General features: G+C 46.2%; 1 protein-coding gene across 1 annotated transcript in view; it reads right to left on the reverse strand.

Moving 5' to 3' along the window:
- Positions 1-4190: 4190 nt before the first annotated feature.
- The window catches only part of FBXO21 (F-box protein 21), a 177034-nt gene continuing 158324 nt past the window's right edge, over positions 4191-22900 (reverse strand). The window contains exons 11-12 of the mRNA XM_085632767.1: positions 16156-16313; positions 4191-6410 (exon numbers count right to left, since the gene is read on the reverse strand). Of these exons, the coding sequence (XP_085488893.1) occupies positions 6187-6410; positions 16156-16313 (382 nt within the window). The 3' untranslated portion in view covers positions 4191-6186. The remainder of the gene's footprint in view (positions 6411-16155; positions 16314-22900) is intronic.

The following is a 22900-nucleotide window of genomic DNA, read 5'->3' on the forward strand; positions in this document are numbered from 1 at the left end:
AGCCCGACTCCGCCGGTGCGCCTTCAGGCCCAGTGGACTCGGCTGGGGGCCGGGTTTTCAATGCCGTCGGCTTCGGCGCCACAGTGTCCCCTTGGATCCAGGCCTGGATCCAGATCGGCGCCAGTCGACCTTGTTACACCTCCCCCGGTGCCGATTCCACCGGGACCACGTCCACAGCCAGTGTCGGCTGTGTACCCAGCCGATGTTGACTCCGACCTCCACCTTGATGTAGACACGGAGCCGGACCAGCGTCGACAGACGCCGGATCCGGCTCCGACGGGTACCTTTGTGCCCTTGTACTACCCTGGCTCTTTTAGCAGCCAGAAGAGGGTGAGGAGGACTGGGAGGGGTCTGGAGACCCTATAACTGACCAGTTGGGCTACGAACCAGACTGGAGAGAGGAGCTTGGGGAGCCAGTGGTCTGGATACCTCACCAGATCTTGGCATGTTGTCTCCTCCTACCGTGGATAGTGAGGACGGAGCGTCTTACGCCTTGGTGTTGCGTAGGGCAGCCGAGGCTCTCCACTTCAAGCTACCTATGGTGGCAGTCATGACTAACCTCCTTACAGAGGTGCTTCAACCGGCAGCGAGCTCTTCGGAGCCCCTGCTACCATTTAATGAAGCCCTCACTGACATCCTTTTGGGCACCTGGTCCAGGCCCAACACAGGGGCTCCTGTGGATAGGATGATTGCTCGACGTCAATGCCCGACCCCGGACCACCCATCTTTCCTCTTCCAACACCCCACCCCTGAGAGCTTGGTGGTCCAAGCCTCCACCTACAAAGGCACGTACCACCTGATAGGGAATCAAAAAAGCTGGACCATCTTGGGAAGAAGATGTTTTCTTCCTCCAGTTTGGGACTGCGGTCCGTTAACACCGCATGTCTGTTGGGCCATTATACCCACTCTGTGTGGGAAATGGTGGCGCAAGTGCTGCCTCAGTGCCCGGAGGAGGCCCAGGCCGTACTCTCCCGTGCAGTTGCTGAAGGGAGAGACGCAGCGAAGTTTACCATCGCTGTGGGCTGGATAAAGCCGACTCACTAGGCAGGACAATTTCTATGTAGGAAGCCCTTCGCCGCTACGGCTGGTTGAGGTCAACTGGTTTTTCAGGGGAGGTCCAATCCACTCTTATGGACATGCCCTTTGATGGCCACCTATTCGGCAACAAGGCAGACAATGCGCGGGAGTGCTTTAAGGACTCTCTGGCTACGGCCCGGTCCTTGGGCCTCTCCACCACCCACCCTGCGCAGTCTGCTTTTTGCCCCTTTTGTGACTACAGAAGGGGTGCCCCGTCACGTCCCGCCCATGGCGACAGGCCACGCAAGCTGTTCAGCCCCTGGGCGGCCGGGGACGTGGGAACCACCGCTGTGGTTCTGGGAGCCAGCGGGCGTGCCAGTCCACTACAGCCCCCTCTGCCGCAGCCTCCAAACCTTCCTAATTTGAACTTTCAGGGCCACCTATCGCCAGTGGGTGGCAGGATTTGCCATCACCCCCCCCCCCCACTGGCGCACCATCATGTGGGACAGGTGGGTTTTGCAAATAGTTCGAAGGCGCTACTCCCTCCCCTTTGAGACTACCCCTCCATCCATGCTACCTCAGTGCCATCGCATGTCGGATGATCATCTGGCCCTTCTCCAAAAGAAAGTTTCGGCACTCTTGGCCAAGGGTGCCATTGAGCTTTCACATCCCCGTCCTGCTGGCCCACCGGCGTTACCTACGGCTCACGGTAGGCCATGAGCACTTTCAGTTAACCTTGCTCCCCTTTGGCCTTACCAGTGCCCCCCTGGTGTTCACGAAAGTGATGGCGGTGGTCGCAGCTCATCAGCGCAGATCAGGGGTTCCAGTCTTCCCCTATCTCGACGACTGGCTGTTGAAGGCTTGCTTACCCCAGGCTTTCCTCTCCCACCTCCAGACTACAGCCAACCTCCTGCATCACTGGGGTTCTCCATCAATGTGCTGAAGTCACACTTGACTCCCTCTCAGAAGCTCCTCTTCCATGGAGCGGTTCAGGACAAGACACAGTTTCAGGTCTATCGACCCGAGCAGCGAGTCCGGGATATTCGGACTATGATTCTGATCTTTCAGCCTCTATCCCGGGTTGGTTTCGGTCAGGATGACCCTCCGGCTACTGGGCCTGATGGCCTCCTGCAACCTGTTGGTGGACTCGGAGGTGGTGCAAGGACTCTTTCAAAAGTTGGGAGAGCCTTGGTTAGATCTATTCGCCACCGAAGAGAACGCACAATGTCAGCAATTCTGCGCTTTTTAATTTCCAAGGCGGCACTCGCTAGGCGACGCTTTTCTTCGCGAGTGGAGTTGTGGTCTTCTATAAGCCTTTCCGACTATACCACTTCTGCCCAGAGTGCTGAAGAAGATCAGGCGCGACTGGGCCAAAGTCATTCTTATGGCTCCGGATTGGGCACGAAGAGTCTGGTATTCCAGAGCTGCTACACATGGCCATCGATCCTCCGATCAGACTGCCTCTTCAGGAGGATTTTCTGTCGCAGCAGCAGGGGACTGTCCTCGACCCGAACCTGTCCAGCCTCCACCTCCTTGCGTGGAGATTGAGCGGCGGCAGTGGACGTCGTTTGACCTGCCTCCCGAAGTCTGTGATGTTATCTTGGCAGCCAGGCGGCCCTCCACTAAGATGGTATATGCTTGTAGATGGAACAAATTTGTGGCATGGTGCCCAGCAAAGGCTGTGGATCCCCTTTCTGAGGTTCTCCAGTTTCTCCTTTATTTAGCCCAGGCTATGGGCACTCTAAAGGGCTACTTCTCGGCCATTTCAGCCTTTCTTAGGCTTCCTGAACAGCCCTCAATTTTCAAGTCCCCTATTATAAATCGCTTCATTAAAGGCATTGCTCATCTTTTTCCTCCTGTTCCCTTCGTCCCTTCATAATGCCCCATTGGGGCTTGGTACTTACTTATCTTATGAACGCTCCCTTTGAGCTGCTACATAACTGTCCTCTCAGGCTTCTGACTTTCAAAACTGCCTTTCTGGTGGCCATCACCTCTGTGGGCAGAGTAAGTGAGCTCCAAGCATTTTCTTCTAAGCCTCCTTTTCTGGCTGTTCATCCAGACAAGGTTGTCCTTCGAACTCGTCCAGCCTTCCTTCCCAAAGTGGTTACTTCTTTCTACATTGGACAGACCATTACCTTGCCCACCTTCTTTCTGCCTCCGCATCCTTCCAAAGAGGAAGAAAGGCTTCACCGTCTGGATCCAACACATGCGCTTTCATTTTATTTGGATTGCACAAAGCAATTTCGGGTGAATGACCAGCTCTTTGTTGGCTACGTGGGTGCTAAAAAAGGTCGGGCCGTGCACAAACGGACCATCTCTAGATGGGTCGTTTTGAGCATCAAAGCTTGCTATTCCTAGGCAAAGAAGGAGCCTCCAGTGGGGCTACGCGCCCATTCCACCAGGGCGACGGCAGCTACCACTGCTTTGGTACGTGGAGTCTCCCTCAATGGCATCTGTCAGGCAGCTATGTGGGCATTGCTGCACACGTTCCCAAAACATTATTGCCTGGACAGCCAAGTCCGGAGAGATGGCTTCTTTGGCCATTCTGTTCTCCAAGACTTTCTTGTGTGAACTTGGTTCGCAGACCAATCTCCGGGGTTGGTATTGCTGGGGTATCTATTCTAAGGTAAGGAATCTAAAACTAACTGCTTCTTTCAGATGAACAAGTTACTTACCTTCGGTAACGATATATCTGTACGAAACATAGGTTAGTTATAGATTCCTTTCCGCCCCACCCATCCTCCCCGTTCTGCGAACTGACTTCTAGGGTTAAGGATTTCCTTTCAGGGCCCTAGTTTTGTGCACCATTGGTAAGTGTCTTGCATGGCTCTGCGCTACTGGCGTGGAAAGCCATGTACAGAACGGACATCAGCAGCCACCACGACGCCAAAGAAGAACTCGGAGCTGACCGACGGCACCTTTCGACGCGCAGGGGGACTGCTGACGAAAAACTTTCCTTATCCAGTCTGATGCCTGGATTCTAAGGTAAGGAATCTATAACTAACCTATGTTTCTTACTGATGTATCGTTACTGAAGGTAAGTAACTTGTTCAATTGGGCGAGTGGGGGAATGGTGAGAGAGTGATGGCAAACGTAGTTACAAAGCACGACTGGTGGTTAATCTATAAACTAATCTGTGATAAGCAGGTGTTACAATGAGAAAGGCCCCACTCTTTTATCAAAGCCCAGACTGAGTTTTTATTTAAATATAAGTTACTGAAAAAGAAGGGATAAACAGTCCTGATTATCTTCATTACATGCAGTGGAGTTGTCTGACACCAACATGCAAAATCATCTTGAAAACAAGCAGCCGTGCACACAATTTCCAAATGAATCAATGTGGCTGATGTTGGTTCTCTGGACATAAAGCATTCAGGCCTCCAGACAGCAGGAAAATTAAGGAAAGCAACTCACAGTATCCATCGTTCAGCCACCCTCATCTAACTACTTCCACTGGGTGGAATATTCTGGATGCATCCTCAGTTACAAACTATTATTACACAACAATGGGGTGACCCAAGAATAATATGAAGGACCTGGGCAATTAGTGATATGTAACAGTGGTCCGCTCGGAAAACTCTTCCAGTGTCAGGACTGTAGATTTAATCAATAAATAAATAAAGGCCAGCTGGCTCCTAAACGGCAGTGGATTTAATCCAGACTCGAGTCGTGACTGTAGGCGTTTGACCTGTAACTTTGTTACTGATAGACAGCCTGAATGGAATTAAATAACAGGAGGCTTCCCTCTGCTTTCAAAGTTTACCACTACACCACATTGTTTCGCAAGGACATCAACAGACTCTTGCTTCACGGATAGATATATTACGATTATTACAAGACTGGCAGCATTCATTGCTTTAAGCGCTGGAATAATTCCACTGCCGTTTAGAAGCCAGCTAGCCCTCATTTATTTATGGATTAAATCTACAGTCCTGACACCGGAAGAGTTTTCCAGGTTGCTCCCCATCCCAAAAGGGTATCCAGTCCTGATGAAGACCCGCTTTTGCGGCTTAGATTGGACCCCCCAACCTGCTGGGTCGAAACGTCAACATTCCATAAAACCTGGTTTGTACATTGTTTCCACAAAGGGGCAATTATAAATAATATGATTACCTCTGTCTAGATGAGACTATACTTATGTTGAATAATAAGTCTACACAACCAGGCTATTTTGTAAATAGGATGATATATGTAATTGGTCTATTTCCTCCTTTGTTTGTCTGAAAATACTTTACGCAAGAGCACTTCTTTCCTGAGCACCCCTTCACGTATTTCTTTGGAGCAACCAGATGTGCATATAATGTATTTATATTTGGCAAGTGGATCTTACGGAGAGGAACACTGCTGTTACGTATCATCAGTTACAAACAAAGCATCCTGCAAATAAAAACATGGCTGCCATTGTTTTCAACTCAAATAGACTTTAAAGAGTCACACAATGTCACTACTTTGTCACCAAACTAATAATATGTTGGTGCCACCCGTAGCATGATTACTACTGGCTACTAATCCATAGAAACATGATGGGCTCTGGTTCATTAAGGTATATGTTTGAGGATAAGAAGAAGTAGGAGTAAAGAGGCTGGTTAGCAGAGGATTAATCAATTAAGATGTTTAGATACAAATCTGTATTCAAAATGTGAGAAGCACCACATACACAGTCTGCATTCCTAGTTCACTAAGCCACTGAAAGAGAATTCTGAGGTAAATAAAATTGGCAAAAACAAAAATAAGCTCACCTCTTTTGTAACGTTTATATGAAATAGCAACTAAATCTTTCACTCAATATCCAAGATGACATTGAGAACTTAAATGGTGTTGCAGCGTGGTGGTCTCAACTCTTTTTACTAGTTTGTTACGGGATCACAGCAGGTGTTCTTTATTATTTTAGACACAAACCCACTGAACTATTTACATTAAATTATTCTATTTTCGTTAGTATCATGATCAGCCCTTAATTAAACTAGTGGCAACGGATGGTTAACTGAGTGTTTTGCATAAGTGCCACTGGCAAAGTGCATACTGATGCCTGCAAGAAGCACAAGAGAACCATGGTACTGGTGTTGTGCCCTGCTGCAGCTACATATGTAGAAGGTTCTACTGGGCTTCAGGTAGGTAGTTCTACTTGGATTCAGGTAAGTCGTTCTACTGGGCTTCAGGCAAGTCGTTCTACTGGGCTTCAGGCAAGTCGTTCTGCTGCTGTGAGTCTTTCTGCTCATCGTGGTTACCACTCTGGAGTTTTTGGACCAATGTGCATGTGTGCTCCATGTCCTCTGGATATCTCAACTGCAGTTCTTCATTAGCAAAGTAGTAAGTGTCAGAGAACTCAGAGAAATAACGTCCAATCTCCAGGTGGGGAATCTCCTGGACCTCTGCATTATATTCCAGGTTCTCTGTCAGAAGGAAAAACATAAAAGGAAGTAGTCACTTGCAAAAAAGAAAAAAGATCACGACATGAACAAGTTACCATAATCCAGGGAAAATTTTGTAAATAGGATATTATTACATGCAAGGAAATGCTGTACACAATTATAAAAGTCTTACCCATGCCTTTCTAAATAATATAAATTTCATAGGGCCATGGGTATATTTAATTCCTTCAGTTAAGTACCATAGCCAATGTTTATTAACTACCAATAACCCAGGTTGTAGGACCATCCCTGGAAAAGAACTCTGACCACTATATTCTCTCACATGGCTAATACAGAAGAGAGATGCAGTGCTTGCAACAGTTGAAACAGATAGATCTGACCACTAACTGGCAGAATTAAAACGCATTCTGTGCGTGTGTTCAAATTGTTGTTTTCACATATAAGGTGATGTGATAACGTAACAAAGAACTGCATATTTGCAAAGAACAAATTGTGATATTTTATCGAAGAAATTAGATTGGCCCATTGAGCAATTTTGAATTATTTCCATTGATGCCTGTGTGGAGTCATCAGTAAGTTATTTCTTGAACTGTGTTTCCAACAACTCATCACTACTGCTTTCACCAAACCTGGTGGCTATAGTACCAGTTTAATTATGGTTAGAGTTTTAAAAGAAGAGACATTTTTTGTTTTTAGGTCTCGCCTAGCGATGCAGCGCAAAGCGCTACTCGCTATCGGCAAGATCTATTGTTACGGACTTGGCTCCGAAGCGGGACAGGACCTGTGCACGCGTATGGCAAGACAAGAGATGTGCACGCGTACGGCTCACGGAGTTATCACAACGCCTGCTCGCACCATATGCGTGCACATCTCACGGCGCCCGGACAGGTCATGTGCACGCTAACGGCGTCTCTTTCAGACAGCCGATGTGCACGCTCATGGCGTGTCCTTCAGCGTGCGCCTTACAGACATGGGCCCGCTAAGAGAATGGGCACCGGCAATGCACCCAGCCAAGCTCTCACTCACTGGCTCGGTCTGCAGGTTCCCTAGCAGTCTCTTGGCACGCCGTGGGGCTCTCCTCACCACTCGGGAGCCCCGTCTTGCCTCTGGTGCCATGCAGTCTGCCTCGCTCTTCGCCCGGTCCCTCTGATGGGGCCGGGACTTCAGCATGGAGATCCCTGGCCATCTCTTGGCACGCCACGGGGTTCTCCTCACCACTCAGGAGTCCCGTCTTGCCTCTGGTGCCATGCAATCTGCCTTGCTCTTCACCCGGTCCCACTGATGGGGCCGGGACTTCAGCATGGAGCCTGCAGGGTTCCGGACGTCCTCCCCGGCGGTTCCTTCCGGTTTGTTTGTCAGGCCCCGCCCACGTCCCAACGAAGGCTGCCTGACTTCCGGTTTCGCCGATATCTGCACCGGAGGCAGGGAGATGCTGCTGTAGACCACTGGTTTCTTGTTGGCTGGTAGGCTCTGCTGAGCTTTTGTAGCAGACATAGCTGGCATGTTCCCATGAATTACTAATGTGCAATGTAGAGTGGGTTGAAAGAGTTCTGCATGTTTACTGGAACCAGTGCAATGCTTAAGGCAGCTTGTTGTGGTACTATGCGCCAAGGAGTTGTCTATTGACTGCACTCACCTCCACGACCATAACTGCATATTTTGGGGTCCATGATGTACTTCAATGTTATGAGAGCATGCTGGCAGCAAGAATATGGGACTATTCATCCTTTGCACATGGTATAAAGAGTTCAGTTAATCTCTCATCAGGCTGTGGAACAGCCCTGTCCAAGCTGCCATATTAGCGTTCAGCACTCTTTCCCCTCCCCATGACTTAAACACCCCAGGGCATTGTCCGGCTTAAAAGCTGTACTAAAGAAAGTGATCTTGCCTTTTGAACAGACTGTTTTTATTGCTTCGGGTAAAAGGTGCTCCTCTAAATCCATATCTTAGTCTCTAAAAGGCAGTAATAGCTTTGAGGCTCTGGCATTGTGTAACAACCTGATGCTTGCCTGGCCTAGCAGCATGTACCTCACGGCAATGTGCTGCCTTGTAGCCTGCATTGTTGCACAAGTTTCATACTTATGGCTTTCAGATCTTCTGTTGCAGCTGTTTTACAACTAGTGATGCTGCAAGCCAGGCGTGTTCCTAGAATAGTGATCCAGGGCTGGGAATTGTGGTTGTTGAGCAGCTTGTGTAAGTGTGCTAAGATGTTTGTTTTGCATGTTGAATTTCGGTTGCTGGACAATCGTTGACACCCCCAACAGTGCAGCTCTGAACCATATAACTGCTTACGTTTGCACCCACCCATCTCAAGTATCTGGTGTGCGGTGGAGGGCCAAGGAGTTGTGGCAGGGAATTGAGACTATAACCATGTCTGCTTCTCTCAAGTTTAAGGTTTCTTGTGCACTTTGTGAAACAGCACTTGGCAGTGGGAAATGTAGAAATTTGAACATGAATGAATATAAAATGGAATAAATTTAAACCAAGGGAAAGGAAAGCCAAAGGATGACCTCCTTGTATTTGCACTACTGAGTAATTCATAACAGCCACTCAATTGCTACAGGCCTAAAGGAAATGGGAATAGGTATCCAAATTAGGGAGAGAAATTAGAAAACAATTTAAGTGGTACTGTGGTAGGTGCTCTAGTGACTCCTAGTTCTAGATTGTCCTTTTATTGTTGGAAGTAGCATCAGTATCGTATTAATTTTTTATTTGACTTAGGTCTTAAACATCTAGGTTAAGATAAATATTTTTAGGTAAATATTTTATTTTATATTTTAGGGAATCGCATGTCTAAAAGCAGTCCGACACTACTACTTGTTTGAGCAGTTATTGTGATATAAATGCAATGCTAAAATAGAGAAGAACAGTGCATTTTTTTCAACAGAGAGATGTAGCCTTACGGCTATATTGGTCGACCTCGAAGCTGGGGAACCGGGTTAGAGTCTCGGCAGGGACGCTCAACATCCCCGCACCCAACAACAAGCATTTGTAATGCAATAGGTCTCGCATTTTCTAAACTTTGACTTATTGGCATTGTAAATGACAATGCCTTTTATTTATGTGCACTTTTTACTTCTAGTTGTTGCTTACAGGCTTTTAAAACACACAAATAAAAGGCATTGTCATTTACTATGCCAATTGCTCAAAATCTTGCAAATGCGAGACCTATTGCATTGCAAATGCTTGTTTTAATAGCCTTGGTGCAGTTGGACGAATCTGCACTTTACAAACAAGTACATCCACATGGTAAATCTTCTGCAGATCCATTAAGCAGGGCCAAGGAAAAAACAAACCAAGGGTTGGAGAATCCCTGTGTCATTTCCCATTGTAATTCCCATAAGATTTGTTGCTTTTCGATATAGAAAAAAACGACTTATTGTTATTACACTAAATTTGGCGTGAAGGTTGACTTCTATTTAAGGATTGTGCCTTTGTTGTTTTGGTGCAAATCTACTCAGTAGTTTGAAAAATTAGTGTTTAAAAGGGTGCTTCATTTGGACATGATGAGGTTAAATTGCACAGCTATCTGGACCGTTCATTCGCAGATCATCTTGCAATTCGAAAATCCACAGAGAATTAGCAACCCCATTTAACAAAATTGAAGCCGCCTCATCGGAGTATATATCTTTTCCTCCGTTTGTGCACTGTGAATTCACAAAAACAGCAACATATTGGCGAATCAGTCTTTGGTTGACATGCTGCCCGTTGCAGAAACTTTTCAGTTGTGGTTGGCATTACCCAATATGGTGCATTGAGTTTGGAAAAATAAATATACAGAAAAATGGTCTAAGGACGCACGCATCCTGACCCCAAGGCTCATGTGAGGGTGGGGCCCAAAAGGACTTCCCCCCTTCCACGTATTAAAATACAAATCAAAAACACAACTTTTACTGGGAGAGATTAGTGGATTCCTGTCCTTCAGTGGGTCAGGCGGACCCCTTGTAGACTGCTGGATTCTCAAATTCAGCACATGATCAATTTGTACAACATAATTATAAAAAATAAAGTATTTATAGCACTAATGCTCTGTTTGTCCAACGGCCACACAAGGGGGTTGGCTGTCCATGAAGAGCTGAGAGCAGAGTCTAGCCGCAGACCACGCCTTACAGCCAACTCACCTGCAGTGAATTGTTGAAGGCCAAGCACAGCAGGGGTTGGCCACCCATGGCAGGTAGGGTGCAGGGATCGGTCAGAGTCCAGGCACTGCCGCCAAACAATGGAGAATTGGGTGCAGGGGCTGAATAAAGGTCTGATCTTGCAGCCAACCCCCTTTGTGCACACTTCGGCTGGTCAAATGTCTTTGCTCAACCCTCCCACCCCCACACACATCACCTGCCTACAAAGATTTGGGTATAGGGCTTGGCCAAAGGCCAGGCTTTGTGACCAACCCTACTACACACAGCTGAAGAGCTGGTGGTCAGGGCCGGTGGTCATGCCCGGAGGGCAACACAGCCATGCATTGTGATGTTGGCCATCCACTGAGCTGTATTGCCTTTAAAGAGAAGTCAATTGACAACTTTGTCAAGATGTACAAGTGTAATTCCTACTGCTCAAATAGGTCTTTGTTAACTACTTCAGTCACAATTAATTCTGCAATTCACTTGATGGAAGTTTGCAGCTTCTTTGAAGATCTCTAAAATATCTAAAAAAAACTATTCTGACATATAGTCACTTCTCAAATGAAAGTTTACCATCACTCTTGAATTAGGGGTCTTTTCATATTAATAGTCGGGTAGTGCACATCTTTCGGCCATTCAACTTGCCAAATTTTATAGTCTGCTCTATATTAGACTATGACTACTTGCATTATTTGGGAGGTATTTGTATTTATTTGATAAGCACTGTTTTTACCTATAACATCAGGTATCACTGAATTCCTGTTCACGGACCATCGTTAAGGGTCAGTGACAAACTTTGAACTAATGTTGCTAGTGCTAGGTTAAACATTAGGGGCAATAAATAATATTCCTGCACTGAGCATTTTACCATTTACAAAAATATCTAACACCCTGCTATTAATAAGCATTTTCACTGTGGAACCTATGTATACAGCTTGGAGATTTACTTCTAAATATTTGTCCTAAGGTCATAGCCTTGACATGTATAGATTAAAGTAGTGTATTACCATTAAAGTCCTTTTGCAAATAAATTCTAAATAGTGCCAACCTTGTTGTTTTGTCCTTACAACTTTAAGGAACACACCAAGAAAGGGTGCTGCTGAAGTCCTAAAGTACCAGAGGCAAAGTAAATTAATATAGTTAGAATTTGGTGCACGAGTGTGCACTTACCAAGCAGATACTTTAAAGACAATTGCTCCAACTTCCTTCAAATCAGAACTGACTTGCAATTTACACAGACATGACGTATGCCAATCTTAAGCTTAGGAGTGAGGCTGCAAACATGGCCTACTTACATCACGTAACATCAAAGTCACAAGATCCTATTAACACCAATGGCCAAAATCTTGATGCCAATGCCATCTTGTTCAACGACAAGGGCACAACGCTGAAAAATAATGTTGACCATTCCCCTCAGCATTGAGGCTCTTTGTAAGCCCATATACATGATGTTAGGCATGCTCTTTTGCATTAGGAGTCAACTCAAAGCTGAGGGCATGCACCAAACTTGCTTGTTACTTCCAACTCGCCTTTGATATTACATCTTGATGTGCAGGGAGAGAAGTAAACAGATGGTAGTTATTAGAGATGGGGTCTCTAGTTGGCAAAGGTATGCATCCTGTCCAAGTAAGGACCACCACGCTAGTCAGGGTGGTCAGACACACCCTAGCTCACTATCTGGTAGCTTGGCACAGAGCAATCAGATTTAACTTAAGAGACAATGTGTAGAGTATTTGTGCAACACTTAAATTACAATAGCACAGTGAAAAAACCACAAAAAACTCCACACCGGTTTAGAAATATAGAGAATATTTATCTCATTAAAACAAGACAAAAATGACAAAAATCCTATAAGTAGAACTTGAGGTATGAATTTTTAAAGATTAAATGTGAAAACAGTGTTTAGAAGTCACTAGCGGTCAAAAGGTTACTTGAGGTCACAAGGGACCGATGCAAATCCAAAGTTCCGGCCAACCCTGATAAACAGCAGGTCAGATACAGGACCCAGACAGGTCTTGCTAACAAAGTAACTTGGATGGAGCAAAGTGTCGACGTCAAGGACTCGAGTCAAGGAGGTGTGTGGTCGTCGCCAATCCGAGAATGGAGGATAGCGTTAGTGCCGATCCGTGCCATGGATGGAAGCTTCAGTGTCGAACCCCTCTTTTCGATGCAGTTGCTGCGTCGATGTCAAGCTGTGTTGTCATCGTCGAGCAGCTTCAGCGGTAGGGCCGCTGTAGTCGGCGAGCCGCGTTGGCGCTGGAAACGTTGTAGAGCAGCAGCTGCGTCAGTGTCGAAGGTCAATGCGTCTGTGCCGATCGGTGCAAAGTTGCTGCTGTGTTGACATCGAGGGTTAAAATAACCTCAAAAACCATGCCTGAGGCCCAGGACTGGAGGGGTCCCCTCAGGCAAGGGTAGGACTCTCAGATGGCAGGGTCCAGCAGCACCAGGACAGTTGCAAGAAGTCTTTTGTGTCCCCAAGACTTCAGAAGAACAGGAGGCAAGACTTGAAGAATTTTGGGTCCAAGGAAGTAGAGAGCAGGTCCAGTCCCTCTCACTGGCAGGCAAAAACAAGCAGAAGTTGCAAAATGGCAGTCCCACCTGCAGCATAGCACTCAGCAGGTCAACACAGCAGAGCACGTAGCAAAGTGGCAGTCCTTCATACAGCACAACAGCTCTTCTTCCAGGCAGAATGTCCTTGGTTCCAGTAGAGTTCTGATTTGGTGGTATCAGGGGTCCTGTACTTATACTCAAATGTGCCTTTAAAGTGGGGGAGACATCAAAGAAGCATTTGAGGACCACAAGGTCCCTGCCTTTCCTGCAGTGGCTCCAGACTAACTACAGGGGGTATGCAGCTCTTGGTGTGGGGATAGGCACAGCCGTATTCAGGTGCAAGTGTCAGCTCCTCCCTCCCAATCTACCTAAGAAAGGCCATTCAGTCGATAGGTATTTTGGTGAATTTGTTGCTGAAACTTAAAGCAAGAAAATGCATGGATTAAAGTGGATCAATAATGGATTAAAAAAGGAAGAAAAGGTGTTGAACTTATTTGATTATCAATTCATATTCGCTAGCTGTGCATCCTGGGTTTGGAGATCTGATGAGGCTCCTGCTTCAACGCAAATATTTACCAGCACAGATGGAGAGCACACCAGGGTTGCACGCCTATTAATTGCATTTGAGCATCATAAAACTTTGACTGAAGAACATCGGTGTGCATTCTACCACTTTTGATGAATAAGCAGCTTAACCTGCCAGTTCGAAATGACAGTTTAAAATTGCACACACAGGCACTGCAATGGCAGGTCTGAGCCATGTTTAAAGGGCTACTGAGTGGGTGGCACAATCTGTACAGCAGGCCCACGAGTAGCATTTAATTTACAGGCCCGGTGCATATATAGTGAACTTTACTAAAGACCTAAGTAAATTAAATATGCCAATTGTGGATAAGCCAATGTTACCATGTTTAGAGCATAGAGCATATGCACTTCAGCACTGATCAGCAGCGGTAAAGTGTCCAGAATCCTAAAGCCAGCAAAAATTAAGTCGGTAAAACAGAAGGTCAGGAGGCAGAAAGTCAGGGGAAACCACACCAAGGCTGCCAGGACTAACAGTAGGCCACAGCTGGATGTAATCAGGCTATTGGGGAGGAGATGGGAATGGAAGGCATAGGCACCAATGATCTTCCTTTATGAACCTTTTCAGGCACACTCTGAAAAAGTTTGCACCCAAACACAGCAGTGGCTGTGCACATTTTTACTTGAGATTCTCTGCCCTTGTAAAGAAAAAAACATTTGATGCAGAGAAATGGACAGGGCTAGATACAATTAACCATTGCCTTCAACCTCACAAAACTCCTTTTAAACAGAATTTGAAGGTAAAAACAGAATCTGATGGAAAAATAGAAACACATACATGACAATTTAGTAATAAGAGTGGAAAACATTGTGTGAAGTGTCCATGAATGAACTGATATCAATCAGAATTTCAGTGCAAAAATATATGAAAAGGCAGAACGTTTTGTTCTGGGCTCCTTCACTGAGCTGGAAAAATAACTTACTAGCCGTCACCCTGCTCCATGCTGGGACAGTTCAGGCCATTACCACAGGTGTCATGCTACTGGGGATATTTCCCTTTCCTTTCTAGTTGAACAAATGGAATGGGAACCATGTTTTGCCACATATGCCCCAAAGGGGTTTTAAACACATTTCTAATGTTATTATGGGTTTCCAAAATATTTTTTGCATATCTCATATAATTTATTTTTTTAAATAAAGCAAATTAATCTTTATAAAGCTACGGCTTTGCATTATTTGGAGAGTTTACATTCTGTTTGACAAGTATTCCAGAATCTCACATATAGGTGGGATTATTCATAGTTTGTCAATACTAATGAAGAGTCCATTAGAGAGAAACATTTCTTCTTTTAAACACAAATTATCAAACACGTTGGCACAACGTGCTATATAGATGTTCTATGCTTTTCAGTGCTATTCATTAGACTAGTAAAATGAAATGAGCTAAGATGTGCCTGAAATCAATTACAGTGGGGAGTATGAACTAGTGTCCTTTCAATAGCTGCTGCCTGGCTGCTCCCTAACCCTCAACCAAACACTCACTAGTATGTTTCTTTTAGACAGGATGGACACTACATTACAAAGGACACTGGTAATACGCTGGCTGATAAGGAAGTGTGCAAGTTTGCACTGGCATGGTCTGTTGCATATTTATTCAGTAAAGATAATCAATCTATGGGGATACTTTTCAGTCAGCTTTCATAAGGAAGAAATACAAAACGTTCTCCTCAATAGCAGCATTATAGCTAGGGGGGCACTCTTCGCCCAGACTTACCTCTTTTGGAAGGTCACTTGAAAAGCTCCAGCATTCACTCAGATATTATTTGGCTTTTGGTCACAGAATCAAGGCAGCTAAACCAGCCACTCTTTCTCCAATCTAGTATGCCAGACTGCATTCATGCAAATAAAGGCAAGGTCATAAAGACACAAATCATGTTGTTGCCTCAATTCACATCTGTATAATCGTGAGCAATCCATGGCATTCCCTATATGATTTCTGGTGATGACTTATCTTTTTATAAAGACTGGTGAATAAAGGTTCTTAATTTATGCCCACGGTTTTAGATGGTGGGAACCAGCACTCATTTTTGGGACAAGCATTTAATTTTCATCTTCAGACTTTGACCCACAGCAGAAGTAAGAAAGGCATAAAAGAGGCAAAGAATAAGGAAGATACATCTAGGACAGGAGTGACAAAGGGGAGACAGAGGGATGGAAAAGAACATGTAAGGTACAGGAAAATTAGGGTGGTTCAAGAAAAAGGCAGGGGTTGGAGCCAAGAACAGGTATCCTTGATATTTGGATACCCAGCACTTAGTGCTGGGATAGTGATGGGCTCCTAAGAAAAGCTGTGTGTTCCTGCACTCTTTTTTAACATTATTTAACATATTAAGAACTGGTGACAAATGTTGTCAACTGACTTCTGAATGGGTTTTTACTGTTCTGCACCACAACTGTATTCCTTGTCATCTAATGTTACATGTCATTTAGAGATACCCATCTCAGGTCGTTCAAATAACTAATCAGCCACGTCACACAAGATATGATGCCCTCCCTCGCTGCTGCAAACTCACCTTGCGCTGCGTATCTACAAGAGCCGTCTGCCACAAGCACATTGTAGAAAGGTTGGTTTGGGCCAAATGGCAAGTTATGGACCCCCATGTTTCGAATCCACTCCGCTCCCATGGTGCACGTTGGGTCCCAGCCGTAGATAACACAGTTATAATGATACCTTCGTAAACAAGATACATTAACGTCACAGAGCACTTTACCACAAAAAGATGAAATTTGAATGAAAAAATATCATCTAAACATCCCAAGTTAGGACCACGTAGCAAACAACACACAGTTTTACTTAGTTTGTCATTCTCAATAGGACACTGCTGCAAATTCTCTCACTTTTGTTACTTCTCACCAAGTCATAATAATAAACAATAGGAAGGTCTATGTTGAATGGTTAACTAATAACTGTATTGTACACATGATGCTTTTCAAATGTAATAACAAGCAAATCATAAAGTGTATTTATACAGTTTTAAAAAAAAATGTGTTTGACAGTTTTTGGCAACAGAACACATTCAGCATCATATGAAAGAGACTGTGTATTCAAAAAGCATTTCCATCTGAAAATGTGTTACCAAAGCAAACGATAGTCAAGAAAAGAAGATAACAAAACAGACAGAACGCATCATATATATCATACAGTACCTAAATAAAGACTTGAGCCATTTCGATAGTCCGCAGTTAGAATACAACACAGCAATACAATTATAGGCTACTCACGGTGGATTCGCCGTGAGGGGCCAACAGGTGCCTGGTCCCAGAAACTTCCCAAGAGGGCCTAGCTAAGGTGGGTGTGTACATACTTGTGGTTCAGACGACTGAGACATGTGGGAGGTAGCTTGGGTTGGGGAGGCAGATATATTTTCCTTAAGTGTTTTGAGCCAGTCTAAAAAGGGGGCCCAAATATCTTTTGGTCTGAAGGCTGTGGGCATCAATTCCTAGTAGGTCGAGAATTGAGTGTGACTGAAGGTGACATCTTGAATCCAAGCCTTAATTGTGAGTGCTTTCCTGTCGCCCCATTGGATGGACACTCTTCGTTTAGCCTACAAGCGTAATAATGCGTGTAATTTGCGGCTCTCGGCCTTAGTGTGTTTCACATATCCCAATGACCGGCTGAGGTTCAGTGGGCACCCCTAATATTTCATGAATTTTACTTAATATGTCAGCCCAGAAGGAAGCGATGGGTGGGCAGTGCCAAAACATGTGTAAAAAGATGGCAGAAGCAAACCCACGCCTCCAGCATCTCTCATCAGGCCTTATCCCCATGCGGTGTAGCTGAGAGGGGGGACCTGTAAAACTTGTGCAAATATTTAAAGTGAATCAGTCTCAGTCTATAATTAGGTGAGAGCAGTTGGAGTTGGCCAAAACAAAAAGTCCATGTTTCGTCCGACACCTGCCCGTCTAGATCTGCATTCCAGCTGTGCTGGGCTTTAGGTGTAATCAGTGGTACTGTGTTTTGCATAAAGCAGTACAACCTTGTGATTAGTCTGCGGGAGGCATCAGTAGTGATCATCAGCTCAAGTGCTGGTAATTGATTGGGGGGGATCTGGAAAGGTGGCGTACAGTTGTCTACTTGTGACTCGAATCTTAAAATAAAGAAATAGCTCTGAAAATGTCCTTGGGCCCTCGACCGTAGATTCTGGTGGGGGCACGGAAGGTATCTTCGGGATAGAGATCAGCAAAGGTTTCCAGTCCCATTGATCTTGCCAGCGCTACATTCCTGCCATAGCTGGGAGCTGTGGGTTTTGTGACAGAGGGATAGAGGGGGCGTATAGTATCACCAGGTGAGCTCTGATGCGTAGTCTGTCCCAAGCACAACTAAGGGTTTCAACTGTATCTGTCCTGTCTCTCGGCCTTTGGTATTTTTGGTATATGGCTACTTGGAGTGGAACTGGGGCTGCTATATCCGACTTGACAACCACGTGAGGCCGTAACGGGGTGGGATAGAACCAAAAATGCAAAAATTGAGCTTGCGTGCAAAACGCATAAAGTGGCATGTCCGAAGCCCCTAAACCTCCCTGCGAGAGAGGAAGGGTGAGCAGTTCCCAGGTAACATGTGCTTGCTTCTCCGCCCAGACCAGGGAGATCATAAGAGATCAGAGAGTACTGAAAAAGGTTTTGGTAAGAGGGATCGGATTGTTAACAAATAAATAGAAAAATTTGGGCAACTCAACCATTTTAGCGATGGCTATTCTGCCTGCGAGAGAGATCGGCAGTTTGGCCCACATCTTTATTTTCCGTTCTAGCCAAGAGATAGCACGACCATAATTTAGATTCCAGATCTCTTGCTTGTCCCGGCTTAACCAAATGCCTAGGTATTTTACAGGGGCTTCTGCCCACTCCAGCAGGTGAGCTAGGTTGAAAGGTTTAGTTGCCTCAGTAAGTGGGAACAAGGTAGACTTGGACCAGTTTATAAATATTCCAGAGAGACCGACAAACTTTATGAGCTCCCTAAGCAGTGGACCTAAGTTGACCTCTGGGTCAGTGATATACAACGTTATGTTGTCTGCTTATAGCTAAATATCTGGCTGCGTGATGTTGGCGAATCCTAGCCGCTATCGGTTCCATCACTATGGCGAACAGAAGAGGGGAAAGGGGGCATCCTTGCTGGGTTCCGCGGGATATATAGAATGGTTTCGAGATCATACCATTCATGCGCAATCTCGCTGAGGGCGCTGTGTACAGCAGTCTGATTTGTGCTACAAAATTCGGATGAAGGCCCATTCTCCCCAGTATAGTGAACAAATATGGACATTCCAGTGCATCGAACGCTTTGGTATAGTCCAGGAATGCCACGAGCGCCTTTCTGGCCAAGGCGTCATCATTTAGCACAGTGTTGAAATCACCCCCCCCCCCCCCATATTATTGTGGCGCAACCCAGAATTTGAACTTTAGCCCATATAGTTTGAAAAATTTAGAACAGTCCGTATTCGGCACATAGACTGCAAAAATTACCATCTTCACTCTCCCCAGCAGACCACAAAGTATCACAAATCTGCCTTCAGGGTCTAGCTGTGATTCAATCGTTTTCCAGTCTAGACCTTGTTGAATTAAGATTGCTACCCCTCTCGCATAATTGGAATAAATAGAGGAGAAAGTGTGCCCCCAACGCTTGTGGTGCACGCATATATCTATATGATGCCTACTGAGATACGAATGAATCAGTCTGGTCTTTCTACAGTCATTCAGCCCACGGGTGTTCCAAGTAAAAAATCTAAAATTGGTCATGCCCACCCGATGACTATATACATACCGAATAGAGCAAACTTGTGTAGTTGTACGAGTGCGGTAAGTACCTCCTGTAGCCCCCCAAAGAGCATTGACCCCCCCCCCCCGGCAGGTCCAAACTAGGAGTGACTGGGGTGTAACAGATACCATCAGTGCGTGTATAAGTATATAGTGCTCTCCTGTCTAACTCCCCAACTATGGCATTCCCTCCCTGCCCCCAACCCACACCAACCCTCCAATTAGGTTGTGCGATACATACCCCTCTTACAAAACAAACTCAACAATATGCACCAGGACTGGTCCTGGTAGTGGAACTTGGGAGCTCTCCCCGGAGGCGTGGGGTCACCGGCACACAGCCCTGCCCAGAGGCGTGGTGGCCGAGAGAGATACAAGATACCAGCGGCAAATAATTAACATCAGGCTTCAAATTCCATGACATGTCTCAGCTGAGTAATTCTTTAACATTAACATATGCCAAAATGTGCTGTGTCTCTGGGTCTAGGTAAATTCAATTACATTTGGCTTAGAAATAGTGAGGGACCATTGGCAACAAAAAGCAATCAGTCATTATCAATGAGGTTTTTTTCAGGGCTCTGGTGGTCCTTGTATTTAGCAATACGTCTCTTCCCGCCCACGTGTTTGTCAAACTTCATCGCTGACTTTGCATCGGTAAAGTATCGGTAAAAAAGTGGGCAGTGCCATCTTGTGTAACTTTCAGTTTGGCAGGGTATAGTAGAGCATAAGAGACCTCCGTCGAAAGGAGCAGGCGCTTGACTGGTAAAAATTCTTGCCGCGCTGCTTGAACCGCCGGAGTGAAGTTTGGAAAGAATGATATAGTGTTACCTTTGTACTGTATGGTCCCATGCTCCCCGGCCAGACGCAGAACAACATAACGATCCCGGTAATTCAACAGCCGGGCCAGGATCGGTCGAGGAGTGGATCCCACAGGAGATTTAGGCCCTAGGGTGCGGTGTGCCTGCTCAACAATAAAGACTATCGATAGGTCAGACCCAAACAAATCACACAGCAGTTCTTCCACATACATCTCCATTCTGGGAATGACTGTCGTCTCCGGGATGCCCACTATGCAAACATTATTGCGCCTTGACCTGGCCTCCAGATCGTAGTATTTAGTCGTTATAAGGGTCAAGACTTTATTCATCTGTAACAGCTGATCTTTGGTCTCTACCTGGAAGTCATGCACATCTAAGGTGCGATTTTCGAGTTTGTCCAGCCTAGATTCATGCGTATCTACCCGTTTATGGACCTGGTCAAGTTGGGAGTTAAGAACATCTCATTTGTTATCGACAGTCTTTAGACTGGACCTCATTTCCAGCAAGAGTGCGCGGAGGTCCTCACCCCTGACGTCCAATGGTGCTGTGGAGGGGTTGTCTCCCTCCCCCTCGGTTCCAGAGTCTGTTTGCCTTGTGAGTTTTTTATTGTGAAATAATAATTTTGACTGTTTCGTATCAGTATTAACCATTTCTCTGGGTGGCGGCGGCTCTTGTCACACTTGAAATGCAGGAGAGCACCTCCCGGGGTCCGCACAGCGCAAGCGCGTAGGGCACAGGATGATCGGCTGCTACGTTCCCAAGCAATATAACACAAAAATGGTATCGGCAGCCCCAGCTGCAAGATTTTATGGCCACTTCAGCTCAGCCGTATCACCAGTGGCCGATGGCAGTAGACGGTAAAAATACAAGGAGTTTAGCCGGTTCTATGGGAATGAAACCACCGTGCTGATGTTCAGAGATCCGTTCCTCTGCCGGCCGACGAGCACGGCGGCCCCAACAGCATCCACCAGATCCTGCAGCGACTTTTCAACCAGCAAGTGCCCAAGTTTATGCAGCCCAACTGTTAGATGCAGCAGGGGTGGTTTTCTTACTCCGAGCCATTGGGCATGCTTGTTCACAATGTGATTACGAGGGCCTGTGGCACCTGATAATCTCAGTTGCTTCTCACCCGAGGCTCCGTCAGCCCTCCTGCTGTATTAGTTCCCCAAACTAGTGTGGGAGAGGGGGAGCCAGGCGAGTATCTCCAATGTCCCACCGGCAGCCCTTGTGGTGCTCACTACCGGAGTTGGCCTAGGGGAGAGGCCCGTGCCCGCCTCAGAGTGCAGAGCGGGTGTAACCAGTCCTCCCTGGCCCTTCCCAGTTAACTTCTCTCTGCACATGGTCCGGATCTTTTTCCAGGGCTTGCCGGCCATCGCCAATTACTTCTGCCGCACCTCCCTTGACCAGCACGATCTCCGTCGCCATACTGCTTGTGCTTCAGCGACGTCACCCCTTACTGCAAGGGGCTGCCGTCCTCACGCGTGTCAGGCTTACGATGTCATGCCCGGAAACTGAATACGGCTCCGGGTGGTATCGTCGGCTCCCTCTGCGGGGCCCCTCATCGCCGACAGCTGCACACCTCTGGCCACCGCCTCAGGAAACAGCAGCACCTCGGCCCGATACAGGTAACGTGGCGGCACCGCAGCCGTTAGATCATCTTGCCAGGCCTTTCACAGCACTCTGTCAGCCCAGTATTTAGTGGTCAATTTCACAGCAGAATGGTGCCGCTATGTTCTCCGCACCATCAGGAACAGGTTTCTCGTCTTGTCTAGCGCCGCTGGTTACATTTACATACGGATTCTGTTAGGATTATGTCTCGGCCGGCAGAGCACACTCAAAGAGCGGCCATCTTGCTTCTCGGCGAGACCACGCCCCCGTGTTTATACAGTTAAGTAGCAATTGTTTCTGATTCAACCAAATTATTCTACTAATTTTAATAGACAGCATCAAGTGTCTACATTTTCAAATAATCTCTATTGCATTGAGATTAAGAACCTACAAAGTGCACTTTCCTGCTGCTTTTTTTCCTGCTCTTAAATCCTCAATTGAAGGAAAATCCATATCCTCCTCCTTCCTTAATGTCATCTTCCACAGGTCTGGCAACAGCCTAAATCCTACGTTTCCAACCAACAGACAGCCTTTCTATAATCCTGCAGGCAGCCCATTTCTACAGGGTCCAGCAAACAACCTGTCTTTTTCATTCTTTCTCTTTCTCAGAGTCCTTGAGCAGCCGTCTTTCTCCTGTATCCAGAGAGCAACCCTTCTCTCCGGGATCCAGAGTGCAACCAGTGTCTTCGACGAGCATCTCACCTCATCAGGGTCCAGCAAGAATCCCACCTTTTCGGGATCCAGCAAGCAGCCCGCCTCACGAGGTCCAGCAGCAGCCCCCCTCACCGCGGTCCAGCAAGAAGTTCTTCACCCTAGGCTTCAGCAAGCAGCCAGTCTTAACATGGTTTACAGAATGTCTTTATTGTTTGGTGATCAGAAAGCTCCTTCCTCAAGTCGCACCTGATGTTAGCAGCATGCTCAAATTCCATTAGCTTGCAACAACATCTAATTATATCAAGGGGTAGAGAGAAATGAGGCGTTGAAACGGCCCATGCAAAAAAAGAGCAGAGTTCAATTACATGTAAATGTCAGATCATCAGCACAAAGCATAGGTTGGGCAGAAGAAACAGTCCTCATACAAACCTAC

The sequence above is a fragment of the Triturus cristatus genome, chromosome 11, assembly GCF_964204655.1.
Source record: "Triturus cristatus chromosome 11, aTriCri1.1, whole genome shotgun sequence".
NCBI lineage: Eukaryota > Metazoa > Chordata > Amphibia > Caudata > Salamandridae > Triturus > Triturus cristatus.